General features: G+C 51.9%; 1 protein-coding gene across 1 annotated transcript in view; it reads left to right on the top strand.

Moving 5' to 3' along the window:
* INPP5D (inositol polyphosphate-5-phosphatase D) overlaps positions 1–23,270 on the top strand; it is a 125,016-nt gene extending 101,746 nt beyond the window's left edge. Inside the window, exons 20-27 of the mRNA XM_077155447.1 lie at positions 3,695–3,808; positions 5,073–5,155; positions 6,163–6,250; positions 10,742–10,891; positions 13,638–13,734; positions 15,813–16,088; positions 19,931–20,531; positions 21,442–23,270. Of these exons, the coding sequence (XP_077011562.1) occupies positions 3,695–3,808; positions 5,073–5,155; positions 6,163–6,250; positions 10,742–10,891; positions 13,638–13,734; positions 15,813–16,088; positions 19,931–20,531; positions 21,442–21,444 (1,412 nt within the window). The 3' untranslated portion in view covers positions 21,445–23,270. The remainder of the gene's footprint in view (positions 1–3,694; positions 3,809–5,072; positions 5,156–6,162; positions 6,251–10,741; positions 10,892–13,637; positions 13,735–15,812; positions 16,089–19,930; positions 20,532–21,441) is intronic.
* The last annotated feature ends 1,839 nt before the right edge of the window (positions 23,271–25,109 follow it).

Consider the following 25,109-nt stretch of genomic DNA (forward strand, 5'->3'; position numbering starts at 1 on the left):
ACTACAGGTAGGCTAAGCTTCTCTGCTACATAAATAAGCTTCACGAGAGCTAGCCTCAAGATCAAGGGGTTGATCTATTAACTTGGGAGTCCCTAATGTTTGAGAAAGTATCAGGGGTTTCCCTGGTGGTAAAGTTTAGTAGTTCTCTATTTTTTCCCCCATCTCCCAAGGGAACTTACCAATACTTTTTAATTAACTGCCCAACACACTCTGGGATGTATCTGGGCGTTACATTAAGCTATACAGAATTACAAGCCCTCATTCCCGTTCTGGGCTTCCTGTGTTTGGGTTGTTTAAATGACCTATCCAGGCAGGTTGAGTTAGATTATGTGCTACAGGAAATCTAGGTTTTGGACAAAGTAAACCTTTCTTCCTTTGGTCTCATACAGTAGGTGAAGTTCTAAAACACAGATAACGTCCTCCTTACCCCTGTATTCTGATTTACCTTAGACCCTACCCGATGAGCTTCATTCTTATCTCTAATTGAAGTCTGATCTCTTTTTCAATTTCTTTAACAGTTGTTGTATGAAGCAATGCTGACTTTCAGAGCTGCAGAACTTCTACTCTGAGCCTTAGGTTTCACACAGGTACCCAGAGTTCCAGGGAAATACCAGGTTATACATATATAGTGCAGCATCTCAAAATCTAGAAATAACAATTATAAATCCAGATTAATGTGATTGGTATAGGAGCTTACAGTCTAGTCCCCAGTTTTCTTACAAGTATTTTCTAAATGCACCCATACAATATTTCTTCTTTTGTTTCTGGCTTATTTTGCATCCCATAATGACCCCCCCAGGTTCATTCACCTCATTGCATGTCTCATGACTTCGTTCCTGTCTGTAGCAGTACAATGTCTGATCACATGTATGTGCCATAATTCCCCATCCTACTTCTCAGTCTGTGTATCCTTCAGCCTCTCCGTCCGTTGGGCATCAGGTATAACGTCCATAGTCAGCAGTCTGTGCCTCACATTATCCTCACTTAGTGGTGATGACACTCTCAATTCTAGACAATCTTCATTGCTTCCAAGAGAACAATAACTGGTAAACGCCCTCATGAAATAAATGCAGGTGATTTGGAATGAGAACGCCGTCCTCGTCCCCGCTGGGGCCCAGGCGCTCTCCACGGCACGGCTGCCCCTTGACCTGGGTGACCAGGGGAAGGTGCTGCTGCCTCCTCTGCCTGGCCCACTTCTGTGTCACCCACAGCTCAGGCTCCCTCAGGAAGGCGGAGTGGGGACCCAAGTCCAGGTCGGGAGAGACAGGCTTGTCCTGCAGCTTTCTTTTTTTTAATATTTTTATTGATACATCCTCATACATTCCATACGTGGTCTACAATCAGTGGCTCACAATATCATCACATAGTTGTATATTCATCACCACAATTACCTCTTAGAACATTTACATCAATCCAGAAAAAGAAAGAAAAAGAAAAAAATTCGTACATACCATACCCCTTACCCTTCACGGATCACCAGCATTTCAATCTACTAAATTTATTTTGACATTTGTTCCCCCTATTATTTATTTTTAAGCCGTATGTTTCACTCATCTGTCAATAAGGTAGATAAAAGGAACATCAGACACAAGGTTTTCACAATCACACAGTCACATTGTGAAAGCTATATCATTATACAATCATCTTCAAGAAACATGGCTACTGGAACACAGCTCTACATTTTCAGGCAGTTTCCTCCAGCCTCTCCATTACACCTTAACTAAAAAGGTAATATCTATGTTATGCATAAGAATAACCTCCAGGATAACCTCTCGACTCGGTTTGGAATCTCTCAGCCATTGACACTTTATTTTGACTCATTTCTCTCTTTCCCCTTTTGGTCAAGAAGGTTTTCTCAATCCCTTGATGCTGAGTCCCAGCTCATTCTAGGAATATCTGTCACACGTTGCCAGGGAGGTTTACACCCCAGGGAGTCATGTCCCACATAGACAGGGGGAGGGTGGTGAGTTTGCTTGTTGTGTTGGCTGAGAGAGGCCACATCTGAGTGACAAAAAAGGTTCCCTGGGGGTGACTCTTAGGCCTAATTTTAAGTAGACTTAGCCTATCTTTTGCAGGGTTAAGTTTCATATGCACAAACCCCAAGATTGAGAGCTCAGCCTATTGCTTTGGTTGTCCCCACTTCTTATGAGAATATAAGGAATTCTCCACTTGGGGAAGTTGAATTTTCCCCTTTTCTTCCTGCATCCTTCTTGCCTGAGGACACAGGTGAGGCTTCAGCGTTGACCTCCTGGAAGCTCTTCTCCATACTGTGTGGTCTAATGTCCAGGACCCAGCCATGTAACGTCCCTCTCCAGCCAGGCCTGGACCCACCGTCCTGTCTCCTTTGTAGGTCTGGCCACTGTGCCTTCCACTGTGTGTGGAAGGTTTCCAGAACCTTCCTCGCCTCTAGGTTCCTCGACTTCCCTGGCCCACCCATCTCCCCTCTCTAGGCTTCTACAGCACTGATGAGGCTCCTGCCATCTCAACCTCTCTTACCGAGCAGGCCATCCTCAGAGTCAGGCTTGGTGTCCCCCCCATTGGGATAGTGCCTGAGGACACAGGAGATGCTCAAAAATCCTGATGACCTGGGTCCAGCATTGCTTGAATGTTTTCCTAAGCAGAGCCCTGGCCTAGGTGCTGTGGTGCTTAAAGAAAAAAAAAAAAAGATAGTAAGTAAGGATGGGAGGGAGAAAGAAATGTTTTCCCCTCCTCTCCAATGGCTCAAAATTCTTACGGAAGGACAGAACACGCATCCAAAACTGCTTAAGACCCTGGCAAAAGCATCAGCTCAACTAATACGGATGATGCCAAGTTAACTGAGTACAAAGGCGCTTAAAGAGCCCAGAGTAAGGAGTGGGGTAACTGTGCCTGAGGAAGGAGACACGGGTATCCCTCACCTTCCGAACAGAATTGGAGTTTATCTGGCTATCGAGTGACTGAGCCATTATATAAACTCTCTCCGCCAGAACTAACCGGGAAACTGAGGCTGTAGCTGACAGCGTTGCCCCCGCAGCTTTGGTGGCACATTTCTGAGTCTCGTCTCTAGGTCCCTTGGCTCCTTGAAGCATTTGCTCTCTCTGTACTGCTCTCTGTCATTGCCAATTCATGATCTGCCAGAGAGCGAGCCCCCTCCAGCAGGACAGCGTAGAAAGAGAAGAGGACAGTCCAAACAAAAACCCCGATTTTACAGGTGATAGCTAGCTTTCCTTCCAGTTTGTTTTATCTTTTCCTATTTAGATTCTGACATTTTTAAATTCTTGCATTTTAGTAAGAAAGCTACCTTACTATGGATATTAGCAGTTTATGGACCTAATATTTGCAAATGGTCTATTTGAGCAGATAAAATTATGTAATGCAGAGTTTGAAACAGCAGAACTTCTTATCTTTTTTCTTTTAATTGTACAATGTCCCACAAGTTATGGCAGTGTACCTTGTGCCACTGAACTCCCAAAGTGCCCCAATTTTGTTTTTTTACTGTGCTTCACATAAATAGAAAAAATAGTTATATTTTATCTGTTTAGTCATCAGGGCTGCTCCGGTGGCAGGTGGGATTTCACAGTAGCTTGGCTTCAAGGAAAACTTCTCCTTCCACGTGGACTCTTGCCTTCCTGGCTCCGAGAAGGAGCTCAGTGTGATTTGAGATGCTGCGTCTCCAGGCACGTTGCCGAGTCGAGTCTGTTCTCACCTCTTCTAGGCCCTGGGACTGTGGACAGCCAAGGGCAGATTGAGTTCCTCAGATGTTACGCCACGCTGAAGACCAAGTCCCAGACCAAATTCTACCTTGAGTTTCACTCCAGCTGCTTGGAGAGTAAGTGGTGGCTGAACGACCCTTTGGTCAGGGTGGGCCAGGACGCTTTTCCATAAATGCTACTTGACCCCCTTTCTCCCTTCTGCAGGAAGGACTCACTATGGGCCTTAGTGGGGATCAGAGAAGTGGGGGGTGTGGGTGGAGGCTACAAGGGTCAGGCCCCCCTGTGCCTGGGATGCCGCTGCAGCCCTGGGGGCAGGGGTGGTCACTGGCCTGCTGACCTCTCAGCAAGTTGTGAGCCGTTAAACTGGCTGGGTCTCCTCTCTGCCCCTTTAGGGCCGAGCTTAGCCCATTGAGGGTCCCCCAGTCAGCCAGGGGAGGCCAGCCCTGCAGCCTGGATACCACCCCCTGTCCTCCCCCACCGTCCCTCCCAGCTCCTCTCACTGTCTCCCAACGTAATGGGCACCTTTCTTGGGTGATCTGGAGCAAGAACAAAGCGGAGCTGGACGGCACCTCTCCGCCAGCAGCAGGTCACGCAAACTGTGTTTAGGAAACACCCTTTCTGCGTGGCATTTCTAGACACATTGTCTAAAGCTGTTTCACAGCAAGAGAAGATCTGTGTGGTTCCCAGTTCTCCTCCCAGGGATGGTCCGGAGGTGGGGAGAGAGGGACGATCTCCCCAAAAGGGGTATTTAGTGGGGCTATGCCTGGGATGTTTCCAGAAATTGGGGAGACGGGGGTCGTCAGCCACAGTGCAGCGCTGCCCCCAGCCCCTTCCTTCTCCACATCAGCCTGCGCGCAGTCCCGGTGACAGCTCAGCCTTCTTCACCAAGTCCCCAGGTCCCAGCTCGCTGCGCCGGGTCACAGCACTTCCAAAAATGATGAGGATTTTAGTGCGGGTGTTTTTAATAAACTATCAAGACATTTGCATACATTTCTATGGAAACAGCATATTAGGAGGTTTAAATTAGAATTTCAAAAGGGTGCTATGTTGAGTGGCGTGGGACGAGCTGTCATGCTCTCCTAATCTTCTTGCCTGTGTGTGATGGTTTCTTTGTTGCCGGGAAGGAGGGGGAGTCTCTTTGGTTTTCCTAAAAATATTTAGGAAATGGCAAATGAATGACCATCCCCTCCACAAAAACAGAATCCCCAACCAACCTGATTCCCCAGAGAGGCTGAGGCCCCTAGAGATGCAGAAGCAGGGGGAGCATCCTCAGGGCTCTGGGGGCGGGGGCGGGCGGGGGGGCTGCGGCTGGGACAGGAAGTCTGTGCGGTGTGAGTCTTGCTCTGTTTTCTGGACACCGGCCCGCTCGTCCCCTGTCAGGTTTTGTCAAGAGTCTGGAAGGAGAAAACGAAGAAGGAAGAGAAGGGGAGTTGGTGGTGAAGTTTGGTGAGACCCTTCCTAAGGTAAATTCCAGAACAGATCGTCCCCTCGCCAGACCCGCCGTACTTAGAGCACACCCTCGGCCGAGGGGCTCCACGGCCCCCTGTTCAGCAGCGGTTAACGAACGACATGCCTACGTCGTTGTCAGTCCTTCTGATGGGCCGCAGACGGGATTTAGGGGCGGCCTCACCTGACACACGATTTCACAAGGAAGGGAAACTGAGGCTCAGAGCCCAGAGAGACTTGTAGTGACAGACCCACCCCTAGGGGCCTGAGTCCCTTCTTCGGTGCTTCGCAAACCAAACCAGCTCTTCCTCTGATGTGTGGGAGGCGCCCCACTGTGGGTTTGAGGTTCCCCCACAGCAGGGAAAGCCTGACCTCAACATGCCCCCTGCCGGCCACTGGAGCCGCTGGAAAGCAGCTGCTCTCCACAAGGCTGGCAAGCAGAGCAGGATTCTCTGTCATCCTCTGAGCCACACCTCCAGGAACCTGCAGGCTGGGCTGCAGGGTTGGGAAGGGGGGCGGGCCTTGTGGGTGCTGCTGCCTTCCATGCAGCCAGCTGTCCTGGGAGGGGGCGGAGAGAAGGGACTGCTCCCTGCACTGGGGGTACAGGGAGTGGGGTGCAGGACTGCTGAGCCTGTCTCCCTGCTGGGGTCCCCTGAGGCCTGACTCCCGGTCCCATTTCCATTTGCATAACAGCCTGGTCCCACTCCCCACGGTCCCCTTTAATTATGGGATCTGCAAAGGAGGGAAGGAAAGGAAGGAAGGCAGTGGAGGTTGGGGCAGATTTGGGGTGAGGCCAGCTCCCAGCTCAGAGGCCTAGGGTGCAGGGTGCTGGCAGGGGCAGGGAGGGAAGCTAGTCCCCCACCTTGCTGGACAGGGTGTACACGTGTTTTCCTCCCTGCTCTCTTGGGCATGAGGGGTAGAGACACCCATAATCCTGTTTTCTCAAATATTCTCCACACCTGGGCTGGTGGCCTGCGCCCCCACCCCCACCCGCACAGCCCTAAGCCTGCGCTTCTGTCTGCAGCTGACACCCATCATCTCTGACCCCGAGTACCTCCTGGACCAGCACATCCTCATCAGCATTAAGTCCTCTGACAGCGACGAATCCTACGGTAAGGGGCTCGGCTCAGATTCTGGGGGTGCGAGCCCTGCCCATAGGCTAGACCGCCTCTGGCGTCCGGGAGGCTGTGACACCCCCTTCACCCCAGCCTACTCCTTGCTTTTGTTTCCCTGCCTTAGGGATGCCAGGGGGACATTTACCCGTGAGTCACCCTCCAGCCCCATGGCTTCAGCAGCCACAGCTTCTCCCATTTCTTGACCAAACCCCCCACCCCGACCCCATGCGTCAGATTCTGGGCCAAGGTATTAGTTTAATCCTAACAATGGTTTTCTGAAGCAGCTGCTATTGTCTCCATTAGTTGATGAGAAAACTGAGTTCAGAGAGGGTAAGGGGCTCTCCTGTGTCACACAGCGGGTAAGTGGCTGCGCTGTGATTTGAACCCAAGTCTGCCTGTCGTTCTCTGCTTCCTGCTTTTCTGGCCAGCCTCCCCTGTCTAGGTAGCCCCTCCCTGCCTGGGCCTGTTCTCCGAAACACTTGCCCAAGCTCTGTCCCCCAGCTACTGCCCTCTGCTTGAAGACCCCACACAGGAGACTCAGCCCGAAGGGTTGTAGGGTCCCCTGGAACCGGACCTTGGGGTGCTGATATGTCTGCCCAGTGCTCTCTGGCCTTCTGCTCAGCACAGCAGACTGGAAAGGTCCTTGGGGGCCTGCAGCCCCACCCGCGCGGTCCTTCATCACTGGGCATCCCTGCAGCATGTCCTGGGTCTGTCCCGGCTGCAGCCCAGGGACAGGTTCTCCCTCTCCCCAGTAAATCCACGTGTTCTTCCTAACATCTCACAAAGGCCACCGCCCCTCGCTTGTCCTGGCCGCTTGCATTCTAGCTTGGGGCTCTGCTCAGGCCCAGGTCTCCTCCCTGCTCAGTTTCTCTTATTCTCTGCTTTCGGAGACTGCTCCACGTGTAAGGAGAAGCCTCTTCCATCCCTTCCTCCCTCATGCTTCTTTCTGCTCACAGTTCCCAGCTGTAAACTTTCTGCCCAGATATGTGAGCCTTCCACCCCCTCAGATCCTCTCTTGCTCTCAAATTTGGTATTTCTCACTTGTTAACTTTTCCCTTGTAAGTAACCAGGAGGCCATGGGCTTTTGTGGGGAAGGCCAGCTCATTTGATTTGGAGAAAAAGGAGGGAACTGGGGGTCCCTGGCGAACCAGTGATCAATACGGTCCCCGAGCATAGGGGCAGGGTGGGTGCCCCCGACCTACCCCCATCTGCCGGCATCTTCTGAGGTGGCCCCAGGGCGATGGGCACGTCCACCTGGCAACTTCCTGTGCACAGGATAGTTTCCCTTTAAAGGATGGAGAAAGGGACAATAGGAAAGGTCCATGGGGAATGAGACACAGATATGGTGGAGGCTGTGCCCTGCTCCTCTGAGCGGGCCCCGTGTCCAGACAGGATGGACTGAAGACGGGAAATGAGGGAGCCGGGCTTCCCAGGAGGTCTTTATTGGATAGCATTTAAAACGGTCTTCATTGCTGGAATCCTCCCATGTTCATTCGGCATTAGAGCCACCCCCGCCACATGCCAGTTCCTTGAGGGTACGACAGGACCTGTGCGTTTGATGTGAGGGGCACTTAGGCTCTTAGAGTGGGAGGGAGGCAGACGTGACAATGGCAGGGGCGCTGGGAGGTAAGTGCTGGCTGTGCACAGGAGAGGAGCACCCAGCTCAGCCCGGCAGGAGTGCCGGGAAAACTGCATGGAAGCAGAATCAAAAGGATGAGGAGATGTTAACAGCTGACAGGGAGAGAGTGGAAGAGTGTTCTGGGTAAATGGAACAGCATATACAGTGGCTCAGCAGTAGGAAAGAATGTGATATTCTGAGAACTGAAACTAGGTCATTATGGCTAGAGCGGAGGAGACAAGAAACAAGTAGTCAGAGGAAGGAGCCAGGTCCAGCCACTCGTTACAGGTCAGACTAAAGAGAAATACCTTATCTTGAGGGCAGCAGGGAACCACGGAAGGTTCAAGCAAGAGAGTGACATGAGCAGATTTGCATTTTAGAAATAAGCGTTTGCAGTGATCGAGATGAGAGACGAGGGAGTTGGAATGAAACTGGGGACGGCACAAATGGGAAGAAGAGGGTAAATCAAGAGCTATCAAGAAGGAAAATGTGTTTGGCCAGGGAGGGGTGGGGAAAGGGAGGCGCCGATGACCCTGGCCTTCTGGTTTGAGTCCCGGGGTCAGCGGCGTCTCCTTTTCCTGGGCTGGGTCAGGTGTGGTGAGGAGCCAGCAAAGGATACTGAGTCAGCACAGCCAGCGAGGTGAGAGGAAAAGCAAAAGGCTGTGGCACTGGAGACACCAGCAGGTGAGAGTCCTTTCCAGGAGGCCTGGCTGCAGTGGCAAAGGCACTGAGGAACCCAACACAATTAAGTCCCAACAGGGTCCCTTGGATAAAGTGGCTCAGAGGCCGTCCGTGGGCTTGGGGAGAGCAGCGTGGGGTGGGTGAAGCCACCTGCAGACTGTCAGGGAAGGGATGGGGACAAGGGGGCAGAGACCTCGAGGGAGAACAGCTGCAACAGGTCGGGCTCCAAAGCAGAGGAGAGCAGGAAGCTGGGGTCAAGGGAAGGTGTGTGTTTGCTATTAGAAGGAAGCGATCCGAATGCTTGTAACGCCATCAGTAGAAGCCAGTAAGGAGAAGGAGGCTGCGGACACCAGGCCTGCAGCACGGGGCACGGTCCGCCAACATCCCCCGGCCGTTCTGTCCCCATGGGGGAGGTGACTCGGGGTTACCAGGCTTGCTGGGATTAGAACCAGGCAACCCAGACTTTAGCCCCATGGACGCCAGCACAGGCGAGAGGACAAGTACTGCTGTCCCAGGGTCCTGGGGCTGTTGTGACAAGGTCCCACAGGCCGGGTGGCTTAAAACAATAGGAATGCTTTCTCTGGGGCTTCCCAATCTCTACATCCATCTCCACATGGCCGTCGTCCCCCGTGGGTCCATCCTCACGTGGCCATCCCCTCTCCCCTGTGGGTCCACCTGTCTGTCTCCTAAGGACAGCAGGTCTGGTGGGTGAGGCCCCCCTAATTCAGCACATGCTCATCTTAACTGACAGCATCCTCAGAAAGGCAAGTGGCAAATAGGGGCACAGCAGAGGGGTTTGGAGGGGATGTCACTCAATCCATAATAACTGGTAAGAGAGTCTCTGAGCGTGGGGCCAGAGGGCGAGCAGAGCCGGATGAGGGACCGGGGCCATCTGTCACAAGTGGGGCAAGGAGAAGGAATCTGCGCAGGTGCGGGAAACAGGGAGTGCGGGGCTGGTTTTCTTGTTCAGCTACTGTATTCCTTCTTAGTTTCTTCCTCTTGACAGTCATATTCACAAGCAGCATCTCAACAGTTGGTGAAAGACACAGTATCAACGCATTCCCTAATACAGCAGCCGATTTTATTTTGGTTTCCCATTTCCATCCTGGTTATGTGAAGGTTCTGTAGTTTCACACTTAGAATCATCCCAGGGCTTCCATTTTATATTCTGCTTTCTTGGCCAAGTGTTCATTAATAAGTACTTTGCATGTCCCGCCTTCACACCTTCGTGGTTATCATTTTTTGTGGCTGTGTAATACTCCATGGCTTTACTACATCCCTGTTTTAAAAGTATTCCCTCACTGCTATTAGGGAGGCTGCCGGTTATTTTTGTTGGTTAGCATATAATGCTGAGATGAGCTTCCTTGTGGAGATTTTTTATTCTCCTTCAGGTGTGCTTTTTTATTTTGGATTGTCTCTTTGGGATGTATTTGCATGTTTGCTGAGTCAACGGGCATAGTATGTCTGTATCTGTTGACACCATTTCTGGATTTCTGGAGAGTTGACCTTGCTATGTCTATGTGTATGGATTTCCCCAGATCCTTGCTGGCATTGGGTATTACCTTGCTTTCTCTTCTATTTTGTGCCAATTTCTTCACTGAAAAAGAAAAACTTAACGCTTTCTTAATTTGCATTTTGGATGGCTGGGGAAGCTGAGAAATTTTCCTTTGATTGAAATTAGTCAATTACTCTTCTTTTCATGTGACACATCTGTTTACAGTATCTACCCATAAATCTGCAAGGGATTTGATTTTGAGATGCTCATAGAGTTCAGATAAAATACCTACTTGTCTGAGGTTTCCTGCAGACACTGTTCCCAGACAGTTTTTTTTTACCCCTTTGTGCCAAACTTTTGCACCGTCTTATCTGTCAACCCCATTTTGTCATTTTTTGCCTTGCTTCAAGCCTTGGAAAGCTGTCACTCCCCAAAGCCATCAAATTAGTATCTGGATTTTCTAAAAAAATATACATTTTTTTTTTGTTCACGTTGACTAATCCACATGAATATGTTTTGCTGTAAAGTTTCAGCCATTTCCCCAAATTGTCAAGTCTGAAAGCGTTATTAAATAGCCCTTGCCCTGGGTGTAATTTCAAAGGCTGTCTCGGGTGTTAGAGCTGGGCGCCCAGGCCCGAGGCCGGGTGTTTGCCTGGCGAGGTGGCGGCGTGTTGATGCAGCAACTGTCCCACAGGTGAGGGCTGCATTGCTCTGCGGCTGGAGGCCACGGAAATGCAGCTTCCCATCTACACACCACTCACCCACCATGGGGAGATGACGGGCCACTTCCAGGGGGAGATTAAGCTGCAGACCTCCCAAGGCAAGAAGAGAGAGAAGCTCTACGGTAAGACGCCTCCCTCCTCGGCCCCTCTTCCCGGTGCATTAGGGAAGGGGACGCGGTCTCTCTCGGTGAAGCCGGTGAGTCTTCTCTCCACGCTGGCCCCGAAACAGAGTTTTGGCTTTGGAAAGGTCTTGAGGCAATCTGGCCCAACCCTCCCCTGATTCAAGGCTTTTCCCACTGAACCCAACACCCGGCAGCCCGCCATCACTCTCCCCAAACCCAGTCACCTTAGAGCCTTGGATGGAAGAGCGAAGAGTTAGGGAGGTTTCCATGTTCCCTTCTCTCTCCAAGATGACAAAACAGACCTACCTAACATTAGGGTATGGAAGGAGACCCCTACATCCCTCCTTCCTTGGGCCACGTCCTTGTGGCGTTTCCCTGCTCCAGCTCCTGCCACCCTCCAAAATGGCAGCAGTGTCTGGCCCGCCCGTCCCCATCCCTGGCAGGGCTCCCCAGCACCCCTTGCCAACTTGAATTCAGGTCCTTCTGTTCTGTTAATCACACCTTCCTTGCTGCAGCTGGCAGCTCGGGGGCTTCGTTCACGGTGGCGCTCAGCAGTAACGCCGCTGGGACCCCACACTCGTCCCAGGCCTTTCTCTACCCCACGTGAAACGCCAGCCAAGTCTGTCCCTAGGGGGGACCCTGCCCATCCCGTTAGGATAGTGCCTTCATCTCTTAGATAAGAATTGTCACTGCTCAGATGTGAGAATATTGAATTGTGGCCAAAAGACCCTTATAACATTGTGAGAACATGAGGAAGTGTCTAGATTTGAATGTATCATTTTCTCTTAATCCTACTAAAATTTTGAAACTTAGAAGTTAGCATTTGTACTTCTCAATAATGTGCATTCTGATACAACCTCTCTGCTTAAAATAACCAAAGTTTTGAGAGGTACAGAGCTGCTCAAAGATTTGTTTATCAGGTATTTCCTCCTTTTCACATAGGCAATAGGTGATATTTTTTCCCTTTTCCTTTTTGCTTTAATTCTACTCGAAAGCATTCCAATATCAACAATGCCAATCATGAACTGGCCTTTAAGTATATACCTGATGAAATGATCATCCTACACATGTTTTCTCAATAGGCCTGTGAGCCAATGCTGTTACGGATGGGGAAACCGAGGCACAGAGCGGTTAGGTGATTGGCTGAAAGGTGCATAACCCGTAAGTGGGAATGCAGAGATGTGAGAGCAGGTCCGTCCAGCGCCAGGCTGGAATTCCTAAACCTGGTGATTTCCTGCCTCCAACGTGAACAGCAAGAGACCAGAACTAGCACCTGGGTGGGTGCTCTAGCACCCTCGGCACCAGCCCAGGGATTGGTCTATGAGAGGGTGTGCCCGCTAAGGATGTGCCCCACCCCCCTCCGCCTGTGGGAGGTCCTTTCTCTAGGGTGGTGGTAGTGGTCGCTGGGTGACGGGATTCATACCTGCACAACCATAAACCAGAGTCAAAAGTGATGGCAGGGTCCCCATGAGTAGGTTGGCTTTGGGTACCAAATACTGTTGTAGAGCCACCTTTTTTTTTTAATTAATAAAACCAATCAACATACAATATGAACATTCCTTTTTTTTAATCACATAGTTGCATATTCATCATCATGATCATTTCTTAGAACCTTTGCATCAATTCAGAAAAAAATAAAAAGAAAATAGGAAAAAAAATTCATACATACCATACCCCTTACCCCTCCCATTCATTGATTACTAGTGTTTCAATCTACTAAATTTATTTTGACATTTGTTCCCACTATTATTTATTTATTTTTAATCCAAACGTTTTCCTCGTCTGTCCATAAGGTAGATGAAAGGAGCATCAGACACAAGGTTTTCACAATCACACAGTCACATTATGAAAGCTATATCATCGTACAATCATCTTCAAGAAACATGGCTACTGGGACACAGCTCTACATTTTCAGGCAGTTCCCTCCAGCTTCTCTGTTACACCTTAACTGAAAAAGGTGATATCTATTTAATGCATAAGAATAACCTCCAGGATAACCTCTCCACTCGGTTTGAAATCTCTCAGCCATTGACACTTTATTTTGATTCATTTCTCTCTTTCCTCTTTCAGTGGAGAATGTTTCTCAATCCCTTGGTGCTGAGTACCAGCTCATTCTAGAATTTCTGTCCCTTGTTGCCAGGAAGGTCCACACCCCTGGGAGTCGTGTCCCATGTAGAGAGGGGGTAGGGCAGTGAGTTTGCTTGTCGTGTTGGCTGAGAGAGAGAGGCCACATCTGAGCAACAGAAGAGGTTCTCTTAGGGGTGACTCTTAGGCCTAATTTTAAGTAGGCTTAGCTTATCCTTTGCAGAGTTAAGTTTCATATGAACAAACCGCAAGATTGGGGGCTCAGCCTACTGCTTTGGTTGTCCCCACTGCTTGTGAGAATATCAAGAATTCTCCACTTGGGGAAGTTGAATTTTCCCCCTTTTAGAGCCACCTTTTTACATCTATTTTATTCTGCTCTGACAAGAAATATTTGCCGGCTTTGTCTCTTGCAGAAATGCCACACAGAATAACAATTCAGGGTCATGCGTGCTGACTGTCCTGCCTCCAGAGTCAGTGGCAGGCGTGATTGCTCAATCACAGAATTCTCCTGAGCCCAGATGAGGCCTCAGAGTCTTGCTTAACCCAGCTACCCAGGCAACTATTATTAACTGCCCAACTTCAGCATGCAAAAAGAAACCTTTGTGCCATGCTAGCCCTCAAATAATAGGGTCTGGGTCCTCAAATCCTCTTTCCTTTGTAGACTTTGTGAAGACTGAGCGTGATGAGTCCAGTGGGCTGAAATCTCTGAAGAGCCTCACCAGCCACGACCCCATGAAGCAGTGGGAACCTGCCGGCAGGTAGAGCAACGGGTGGGCCAGGGATTCATTAACTACCAGCAGGGCTTCGCAGGACTTGTGGAAAGGCGAGCTGGGGCACAGCATTGGAACGCAGAGCTACCAAGGACAGGGAGGAAAAGGAGACTCCAGCCCAGGAGAGGTGCACTCCTGCTTTACATTTTGGGAGTCTAATGACTACAAACCCATGTGTCTTGGTGGGACGAAGGCAGGAAATCGGGAAATTCCTCTGTGGTGGAAAGTCAGTCCAGTTCAACAAACATGCATTGCGCCCCAGCTTTGGGTCAGGCACTAGAGAAATCAAAGCAAATCAGATGCAGTCCCTGGCTTAGGAGCTCCCAGTCGAGTTGAAAGGAATGCCGTCAGGAAGAAGTAACTGCAGAGATGACCGAGCGGTCACCGTCTCTGTCACGGGGCTGGAGTCCTTCACCAAAAAGCCCCTTCCTGTTTCTAAATGGAGAAGAAACAGGCAGGTTGCTCTGGCAGATGCTGAGCTGAGAGTAATCTAGACACTTAAGTCACTATTACTGGGGGATAGTGAGCCCCAATAACAGGGTCCCCTCAACTCGCTGATGCAGCCTCAAGTTGCAGCATCAGGGCTAGTGAGGGACTCCACGGTGCTTCACACCTGCTGACGGGGCAAAGCTGTGCCCAGGTCAGCCAAAGCGATGGTCCCAAAACAAGGTGCAGGGCCCGGCTTCTGCCTGCACTGCATGTCCCCTAGCCCAGCCCCGTCCTCTCCACTGAGCCCCTTGGCACACAGAAACTCCTGTCTCTAGCCCATTCCTGAGTCCACGTCCAGCATCTCCACTGCTCGTGGCCATGACCACGGAGGCATGTTCCCTTCCCATCCTCTCCTTCCATCATTGTCCCATCGACAAATGCATCCTAGCTTTAAAATGCCTGCTTGGCTCCAGAATCAGGCTGAGTATAGGAAAACAGACTATTTTCTGTTTTGACTACTATTTCTAGTGTTTCTTTCATAAGCCTACACGAATAGATGGGAGTGAGAGATGAGCCAGGACAAAGCTGCTTGAGCAAAAGGCAGCTGGGAGTGTTCCTGACACCACATCTAATTGGAACTCTATCCGTCAGCTCTCAGGAGTGTGTGGTCTTCCAAAGAAAGAGGACCCAGCAGCACCGAGACGCAGCAGAGTGCGTCCGAGTGTGCCAAGGCTGTCTGTTAGGGTCTCCTCGCCATGTCCCGGCTGCTCCTACACAGTGTAAAGCCAGTTCCTCCTTCCCCCACTGGCAAGGCTCTGAGGCTCATCCTCTCTGAGCTGCTCGTCCTCTCTTAGCTCCGCGTCATCTCTCCAAATGCCTGCGTGGCCATCTCCGTTCAGATGCCACACACACACATCACACACATGCACACATACATGCATGCACATGCACACACATACACACACGCACACCGGCACATCCCAGATAAAACTCTCCACTCGCCCTACCCCATTTGGAGCCTTCCCTGGGACTGCCCTCCATCCCCGTCCAGTCCCCCGGCCCCACCAACCTCCCATGCCATTCTCTGGCCTGCTCGTGGGTTTCCACTCGGTTCCCAGATCACAGCAAGTCCCTCCTTGCCTCAGGGCCTTTGCCCTTACTGCTCTCAAGACCCCGCACCCGCCCCGCTTTCTTACCACTGGGTCTCAGCTAAAAGCCCACCTCCTGCCCTCAGCCTGCCCTGGCCATGTTCTGCCCAGCTGGTCCCAGCCTTCCCCCCACTCTCTCCCTCTGCCTCAGTTGTTCCTCACGAACTGCTCAGAAGCATCTGGCTGTCACCGAGCTTGCTTATCCTGCTTCCTCTCCCATCAGTGGGGAAGTTCCATGAGCATGGACGCCATAGGTGTCTTGTCCATGACCACATTTCCCTCCTCCAGGCTCAGGGCCTGGAACCCTACCAGACGCTCTGTAACCCATTTGTCGCTTGAATGAATGAAAGAATGAATGAACATATCCACTGCCCGAAAAGAAGGGAGGCACTAAGGAGAAGCCTGAGCGGTGGCCCCAGACCAATGCTCGGCTGCCCCGACCCCAGGAGGGCAGGGGGCCCGCAGTGCGATGGTTTTGTCTCCTGCCAGGTTTCCTCTGTGCGGCGGCTCCGGCGTCACTGAAATCATCAACCTCAACTACATGGGGGTTGGGCCTTTCGGGACCCCGATGCCCCTGCACGCGAAGCAGGCCCTCTGCTCCGAACAGCAGCCCCCAGCCTGGAGCTGTGACTCCCCGCCCAAGGACACCTGCCTCGGAAGGGGAGAGGGCCCCCCCACACCTCCCTCCCAGGCACCTGTGTCACCCAAGAAGTTCTCATCCTCAGCAGCAAACCGGAGTGCCTGCCCCAGGGCTCAGGAGTCAAGGTGAGAGCCCCGTTCCCTGTGACCTCTCCCCCCTCCCTTGTGACCTCTCACCCCTTCCCTGTGATCCCTCCCTCCTCCCCTCACAGCAGCCCCCTGGGTTCTCGCCTGGAAAGCTCACAGCCCCTGGAGGGGACGCTGCTCGAGGGCAGGCATCCGTGGCCTCCTGGCTCACTGACTTGTCCTTTGGGCCTGGAACACAGTAGACACTCCATAAATGTTCGTTGCATCTCCAGTTACCAACCTGTTGGCATAAACGTTAGAGGTTTAAAGAAAGTAGGATAGAAAATGTTAATACTGCTGCGGAACACCCTCTTAAAAACTCCACGTTGTAAAATAATTTTCAATAACCAGTGCACCCCTCAGGGGTATTCCCACTCCTGAGAGACACCGGGGAACAGAGGCGGACATGGGAAATGACCCCACGAAACTCCTTCCCCAGCCCCAAGTTCTCTCTTTTTGCAACCACGAGGATTCCTGTTCCCATGTGCAGCTTTCACATGCTGCCTATTGATGACAATTTTAGAAGAAGACAACAGAGATGGAGAATGAAAAGGGGAGCAGGGCAGGCAACCCAGCACAGAGAGTAGGGTTTTGGCCATGAAACTGGGGGTGACCAGGAGACACTAGAGAAAGCTAATCAGAGTCCAGGCCCAGCCAGGCAGCCAAGGAAGTCAGTGCTTGGAGTCACAAGTCCCAAAGCCACAGCTGCTTCTCACGGGTGCTGCCACCATGAAGCAAAGCATCTCGGGAACACGGGACTGGGCAGCCCTATGAGGTTCTAGTAACAGTGCAGACTCCAATTAGCCAGGATTTAAGAGGCCCCAAACAGCCCGGCCTTGCCTTCCCTTGGAGTGTGGTCTTTACTGTAGCGTTTTGAACAGAGGATAAAAACGTGTATAAGGACTTCACAGGTTCGTTCCAGCCTCTCTTCCCCTAACCCCGTTTTTGTTTTGTTCCGTTCTTTCCTGCATGAGGTCTGAAGTTCCCCAGCAGCCGTCGTCTATCGCACGAGTTGTCAGGAACCGGGAAGGGGTGTGGCCCCCTCGTGTTCCCCAGTTCTGAGCTTCTGGGCATCGCCCACCTGACCTGGCTGGGGGTTTCTCTAGATTGTGAGGCAGTTTAGTTTTTTCCTTAAACTTTTCTTCCAAAAAAAGAAAAGGAAGGAGGATGAAGGAAGGAAAGACATGAGAAAGGGATTGAGAAAAGAAGGAAAGAAAGGGATCAATAAATAGGATTGTTCTGGAGCTCAATGCAGCTCTCTTCTCACTTCTAGTCTTCCTGATTTGTTGATATGCTTTAGGTGCTTGTCACACCCTAGGAAACTTGGGGGAAGGGAGAACAACAACCTCAATTTCCTCTTCTATAAAAGGGAGGACAAAAGCCACCAGGTTTGGCAAGGGTTGCCTTTGCCAAAGGAAGAGGAAAAGGAGCTCTAAACAACAACAAAGAATAAGTGCTGAAATATTTAGGGGAACTGTCTCTAAGTTCCCGAAGTAGATGTATCTTTGTTCTTAATTTGAACACAGCTCAGATCCGGGTAGGGAGCGTGTCCCCTCCAGCTGCAGGGGTGACAGCTCAGTCCCTGGGCTGGGGTCCTCTAAGCTCCCCTTCCACCAAGGTGTGCTTTGGGGTAAGATCCAGCAGCTCTCCTTGTCTGATGCAGCCTGCTCCGCTGCTCCAGACCTCTGGCTCAGCCTGGAGCAAAAAAGTATCTCCAGCACCCCCTTCTCCTCCCACCGTTGCCCCAGACCCAAATAGGGTGACCAACCACCCTAGTTTGCCCGAGACTTTGCCACTTCTAGCACTGAAAGTTTCTATGTCCCAGGAAATGTCTCCATCCTGGGCAAATCGGGACAACTGGTCACCCTAACACAAGTCACGTGGTTAGAAACAATTCTTCTCTGGCCCTGGCCCAGTGCTTAGCTCCTTTGGAAAACAGTAGAGATGCACAGTCTCCTGAATCTGAGAAGTGGAATCATTTTTGCAACAGGATATTGGTCCCCTCCTTTAACAATCATGACCTTCTGTGATTTCTTGCTACCTTTGGTTGGGGGAGTAAAACTTATTTTAGAATTTTTTGTTGTTTTCTCCAGCCTGCCCCCAAACCTTCCTTCCTTTCTCTAAGAGGAGGAGTTCTATGGGGAAGACTTCTCTTGTCTCCTGTGCTTTCCCCAAAGGAATGAGCTTTGGAATCACAAGGATGCCTGAGTCTGGGGTCTTCTTCCTGCCTCTGTCCCCCAGTTTCCTGAGGGGACCCCCTCACTTCAGCCATTGACAGTGGGGCAGCCAGGTGTCAGGTTATGCATTTCTTTTTCTCCTCTCCCTCTTAATCCTTCATGTGAACACTTCTTGTCATTTCTCCCTCTCCCACACTCTTCCCTGGGCTAACGCATAGCAAAGCTATGAGGATCCAGAGGGGAGGTTTAGAAGATGGCTTCCCCAAGTCTTTGTTTGAGTCTGCAGTGGGTCTAGTTATGTAACTGCTTCCAGGTCTTTCCAAAGAGTAATGAGCAAAAAAACCCGAGTCAAATCTTCTTTGGCATATCCCTGAGGCTAGCCATCCCTGAAATCCCACATCATCTCTACTCATTGGCTGCTGTGCAAGCAGAGTGTATCTCACCTCTGTCCCCCAACCCCATACTGACTCCCCAAAGAATCTTTCTGATTAGCTGTTCAGTAACTTGAGCAACGTCTCAGCACACATTGTTCTGGTAACAGGCATCACAACCTGAACAGTTCAGTGGGTTCCAGGAGACCCACTTGTCCTTCACGACAGCTTTCTATTCTGTAGAAAGGAGGACCCAGAACACTCCCCTCGGAGATTACACTTTGGTCCGAAAGTCAAAAGTTTTCCTGTTCCTTGTTCTCACAATTTCCTCAGCAGGAAGTCACCTCAAGTAAGAGCAGTGATAGATTCGAAAGGAAATGCAACAAATAAAGGCAGCGGTTGCCTATCTTGGATTACAACATGGGATTAGGTCTCTATTCATAACTAAAACAGTCTGGTTTTTTAACTATCGGTCTTTATTTCTCCTGATCCTTGCGTCTCTCCAGGTTTCCTCTTCATTTTCCCTATGGTCACCATTTTGTTCCTTCCCGCTCATGAGTTATAAAGGAAACTACACTCACCAGAAACTCTCTGACCAAAAGTCATAATGGGCTTTATATGTTAGTCTTATTGGCCCCTGAGGACAGGGAATAGTGTGTGTTTTGTTCAGGGCTGCAGGTACCTGGGGCAGTGTCTCACTCATAGGACACTTCTGGTCCACTGAGTGGGCATGCAAATCAAGGGCTGAGCAGAATTGCTAGTGATGACAGAGGGGAGGCTGCAGGATTCTTGGGCGAAAACAGGAAAGGAAATCTGTTAAAAGCAGAGCAGGAGGAAGGGACAAGGGAGAGCAAGCAGGCTTATCTGACGAGGTCTTGGGAGGATGGTTTTGCTACAGGGGGTGCAGCGTAAACCCTCCCTTCCATTTACTGAATGTCTCTACAAAGCCTTCGGTAAAGTTCCTCTTGATCATGAATACTCTGGTGTGACCAGTTTTTATGAAAAAAGTCCCAGGCAAGAACTGAGGTTGTCCATGAGCACCTACCAACATGTGATTAACACAAGCATCTTCTCTGTTAATTTTTAAAATTGAGCTAGAATGCACATAATACAAAATGAGCCACTTTAAAGTGAGCAGTTCAGTGGTGTTTGATACATCCACCATGCTGTGTAACAATTCCGAAACACTTTCATCACCCCAAAACAGAACCGTGACCCATGAAGCAATCACTCCACGTGCATCTCCTCTCCTTCATGTGAGTTTCTTTCCTGCCTCTCTTTTCTGTGTCTCCAGGCCCAGTGACCTGGGGAAGAGCATAGCAGAGCCTTTGCTTCAGGATGACCTGCAGCTGACCAAGCCAGAGATGTTTGAGAACCCGCTATATGGGTCTGTGAGTTCCTTCCCTAAGCCAGCTCCCAGGAAGGAGCAGGAGTCCCCCAAAATGCTGCGGAAGGAACCCCCGCCCTGCCCGGACCTGGCAGCCCCCTCGCCTAGCATCTTGCTTACGAAGGTCCAGGAGGCTGAAAGCACAAAGGTGACGGGCAAGCAGGCCCCTGCGCCCTTCCTCACCCCCACGCCCCGGCTCCGCTCCTTCACCTGCTCCTCCCCGACCGACGGCAGGACGGCCCCCGGGGACAAGAACCCAGGGAAGCCGAAGCCCCCGGCCAGCTCCCAGGTCCCGGTACCGGCCAAGAGGCCCATCAAGCCTTCCAGGTCGGAAATGAGCCAGCAGGTGGCACCTGTGCCCACGCAGCGGCCCCCTCTCCCGGTCAAGAGCCCGGCTGTCCTGCACCTGCAGCACTCCAAGAGCCGCGACTACCGCGAGAACGCCGAGCTCCCGCACCACGGCAAGCACCGGCCCGAGGAGGGGCCGCTCGGCAGGACTGCCATGCAGGTGGGCTCGGGCTGCATGGGCAAGTGCATGTGCGAGTGTGCACGGGGTGCACACAAGTGTGCGTGCAAGTGTGCACGTACCTGAGAGTGCTGGGATTGGGGACCGAGAAACAGTGGTCCTGGAGCTATAACGTGAGCAAAGGGACACAGCCTGTGATTGACCTGGGCTTGTCTGTCCTCAAAGCCCTTTCTGGTGATTGTTGAAAGGGTCATTTGAGGGGCTGTGTGGCCCCAGAAGGCTCTGTAAACAGATGGAGCCCTTGGACTTCCTAGTTCATTACTATTAGTTCCCGGGATTTCAGAGACTTCAGATCCAATGTCCCCTTCCTTCCTATGAAATCAGTTTCTTTTTGAGTGGTTAAGAACAGACTCTAAAATATAATGGCTAGGAAAAAAAAATTTTTTTATATTAAAAATATCTGTTTACAGAGCCTTCTGGGGCCACACAGGGCTAAGTAAGAGTCTCCACACAGCCCCTCAAATGACCCTTTCAACAATCACCAGAAAGGGCTTTGAGGACAGACAAGCCCCGGTTAGGTTAAGAACTGTCTTGGATTTGAATCCCAGCTCTCTGTGCTTTGTGCCTCGGTTTTCTTACCTGTAAAAAGGGGCTATTACTGGTAGCTGTCTCAGGGAGAATTCAATTAGAGTGTGCATATGAGTATGTATGTGTATGTATGCATGTACCTGTCCCCTTAGCATGTCACCTGTACTCCTACCCACATCACTTGTTACTCTATAGACAAAGTATGTGCAACAAGGCGTGCCAGCTCCTCCTGGCTCGAAGCTGAAGGGAGCCCAGTTGCATCCCCAGCCGCGGGGCCCCGGGGCACAGCTTCCATTCAGCAGGGCCTGCGAGGATGAGCCCCTGACCACAGCCCCTGACCTCCTTTCTGTTCTTGTCCCTGCAGTGAAGCCCCCAGAGAGCCAGCGCGAGATGGGGACCCCGGTGATGCCCGCGGCTCCCAGGAGCTCCTGTTGTCTGCACCTACCTAAGCTTATATGCAAGGCTCTGTAGTTTTCAAGAAGGGGGCTGACTCCTGGATGGCCGGCAGTGTGCAGCTGGCTGTGAATTTGGTGTGACGTGATCAGGTCGGAAGGAAATGAACCCTGGACGGGCAGCCTCCTGCCCACTTGGGTTCCCAACCTCATCCCGGTACAGGGGGGCCCCAGGAGCGTTATTCAGGTCTCCATTTTGAAGAAACAAAGTCCAGATGTGAGGGTAGAGAAATAAACAATAATAATAATCAACATGTTAATAATAATAATGCTGCACGAGTTGAGCAGTGTGCCCAGCACACGCCTTACGAACATTGCCAACTAAAACCAAGTCCCCACACCCACCAGTTCAAAGCAGGGTATGTTCCAAGCAGTTTGAACAAAAGCATTAAAACAGCCAGCGTCCTTCAGGACTGAGACGAGGGCTTGGCACTTAGGGAGCTGAAAAGTCCTGGTGATTACTTTAGGGTACAATGAACCTGCCCCTGTCTAGCCTCAGTAATGCCAAGCGCTTTAGCTAAAGCCCCCTGTGGTTCCTGCACAGCTGGAAGGAAACGGACACTCGGCTCCTGCCCTGCAGCACAGAGATAGCCCGGCCTGGAACTGGGGGTGGCCAGGCCTCCAGTGGACAGCCACCTCCAGGCCACAGGCAAGCAGGCCCTGCTGCAGCACTGTCATTGTGTGAACGGTCCCAAAAGCCGTGTCCCCAGCCCGGTTGCTCGGGAGGCGGGCACTATTGGCTCAAGGCTCTAGAAACAGTGCCGCCTTTTCTTTCCGAAATCCATGTTTTTCAGCCATGCTTCCTTGATTAGCCAGAGAATAGGTTGGTGATGTCTTTTCTTGTTTCGTTTTGTTTTGTTTTTTAAATAACAGAATTAATGTAGGAAACCAAACCTGTAAGTGTGTGTGCGTGCCGAGAACGGGTACATCCACTATTCCCACGTGTGTCCGTCCGTGTAACCAATAAATTGTGCCCTTCTTCACACAGTACCCACCTGAGTGGTAATTTTCCCCTGATATTTAGAACCATAAAGGTTGTAGGGGCTGGTGTCTGGAGCTTAGCACTTCTCTCTAGAAAGTTCTGCCTGCTTTTCTTCCAAGGGCTTGAAGCTTGAAAAGGCTGGGGAGCCTGGAGATGTCTTAACCCCACATATGCATGGCACAGTCTTGAGTCCCCGCCTCCGGCCTTGCAGGGTGTTTGCTGTGGGGGCTGTGGGCCAGGGGTTCCCCTGCAGCACGTGAGGGTCTCCTGGGACATCTTGAAGCCCACCACAGCGGTTATCACGGCTCTAGCCATCCTCCCAGGTTTTCCAGGGCAGGGCGCTGTTGTATTATTTAAAAAATGTGGCTGGCCTTTGGAATTTCCTGGGGGAAGAGTCTTGGTTATTCCTGATGGGCCCCTGGCCCCACCTGGCCATTCACCCTAAGGAGAGGACACAGGGTGGGGCTGGCTCACCTGCAGCCTTTGGGTGGGGCCGGCCATGCCAGAGAGGTCAACCATAGGATCAGAAGGTTGGGGCTGCCAGCCACACGGGTCAGCCTGATCTCCGGGGTGGGACGGGCCTTGGAGAGGAGGAGCCATGACCCCTAAGAACTCGTCCTGAGAGCGATGACTCCCAGATCTCACCCTCTGCCTTTCTTATTTCGGCTCCACTTTCGGATCCTTTTTGTTATAATAAAGCTAATCATGAGGCTAGCACTTTCCTGAGTTCTGTGAATTGTTCTAGTGAATTATTGAACATGGGGTTGGGGCGGCCAAATTTGTCGCCCGTAGGTGAGAAGTGAAGGTGACCCTGCGAACCCTGAGCCGGAGGCTGGTGTCTGTAGAGAGGGCAGCCTTGTGGAGGGTTGTGCCCTTAACCTGTGCACTTGACCTGGCTCCAGGTGGTTAAGAATCAGAAGTTATTACAGTTGGGGTCAGACCTTAGTAAGGACACGTGTGCTCGGGCCTGCTGACAGCCACCGCCCGCTTCTTAGCTAGCCCCCAGTTTCCCACTCCCCACCACGCCCGTGACACACAAACAGCACAGAGAGCTGCTGCTGTCGGAGGGGGCGACCACATAATGACATCGCCTTGGACCTGCCTTTGTCACCGCAGCCCCCCAAAAAGTAGGGAGGGGCGCTTGGCCCATTGGGGATGCTTCTGGGGGCGTGGTGGGAAGGCACCGGCCCTTGCCATTTGACCAGTTGAACCTGGGTGTGGAGCAGGAAGAGGGGATGGGTCACTCCCCTGTCACATGAGTGTCCATCACCCAAGGTCAAGCACAAACAGCTCCAGAGACTGCACACCGTGTGAAATAGCCCCCAGGTTGTGGGCCTCCAGCTCCCTGTGTTAAGGGGCAGCTTGCCCTGTCCATAGGTCAGGAGGGCATCCCAGGGGACCAGCCCAGGCGCCTCGGCCCACGTCCAGTACCCCGCGGCCTGTGCCACTGCTCCCGCCGCCTCAGGGTGCCAGGTGGTCTCTGCTCTAAAGAGCCAACCACAGGGCCACCAGCAGGCTCGCTGCAGAGCTGGTGGATGGGAGTTCTGGGATCTGCTGGGCAAAGCCCTCAGTGCCCTGCAGTGATGGCATGGGAGAGGGCAGGGCTCGGGCCTGAGAGCCCAGAGGGCCCGCAGGTCCTCACCTCCATCTAGACAGGGACCCCCTGCCCACAGGCGTGGTTCCTGGTCCCTAGAACCCTGGCCTTGACAGACCAAGGGCCAGGGTAGGGGGCCAGCTGGAAACCCACCCTCACCTCCTTTAGGCCACCCCACCCCTTCCTGCCAGCACCCCGCAGATGAGGACACGCATCAGAGACCACAGCCTGCAGGCAGCCCCTTGGCTGGGCCTGGGCAGGGCGAGGGGCCTGCAGGGGCTCCGGCCACAGGTGAGGAAAGAGCTCAGCTCCACACCCACAGGGAATGGACGCCCACCCTCCCCTCATCTCGGAGGGAGCCAGGGAGTGAGTAGAGGTGCACCCTGTGGGGCGAGCTACCCCCTCACCCTCTTCCTCTGAAGCCCCAGCACAAGGCTGCTGTGGGGACCGGCCCTGGCTGTAGGTAGTGGGCCTGCCACCACGCCCAGAAGGAAGAATTTCCATCCTCATCCTTTCCATCGCTCAGGCCCGCCCTCCCCGCCCACCCCCATCCCACCCCTCAAATCCCCCACTGCGGCAGCTGGCCAAACCCTTCTCCCTGGGCTCTGGCCCACCCTCTTTCATCCCTGCTCCTTCTCCCATCTCTCCTGACACCCCCCAAACACCCAAATTCCCCCTCCTGTCGGGGGAAACACAGCAATTTTCACCCCTTTCTCATCCACGTAATTTACCTCTGTTTTGTTTCCCTTACCGAGCCCCATAATTAAAAAGCGTAGCCAATTGACCAGCTTTCCTTCACAAAAGTGCCCCCCCCACCCCCCCCAGAGATGAATTCAAAAACTCCCTAGAATGCAGAAGCTGCTACTGGCTTGTTTTTGGTTTTGTTTTTTTTTTTTAACAAACACATTTTTCCCTTTTCTGCCTGTTTACATGAAAGCTGGTGGAAAGCGGCAGAGCTTTCTGCACACAGGCAGGAGCTGTCATCTTAATGGGGACCCCTCCCC

Source organism: Tamandua tetradactyla, chromosome 3, assembly GCF_023851605.1.
Source record: "Tamandua tetradactyla isolate mTamTet1 chromosome 3, mTamTet1.pri, whole genome shotgun sequence".
Lineage (NCBI taxonomy): Eukaryota > Metazoa > Chordata > Mammalia > Pilosa > Myrmecophagidae > Tamandua > Tamandua tetradactyla.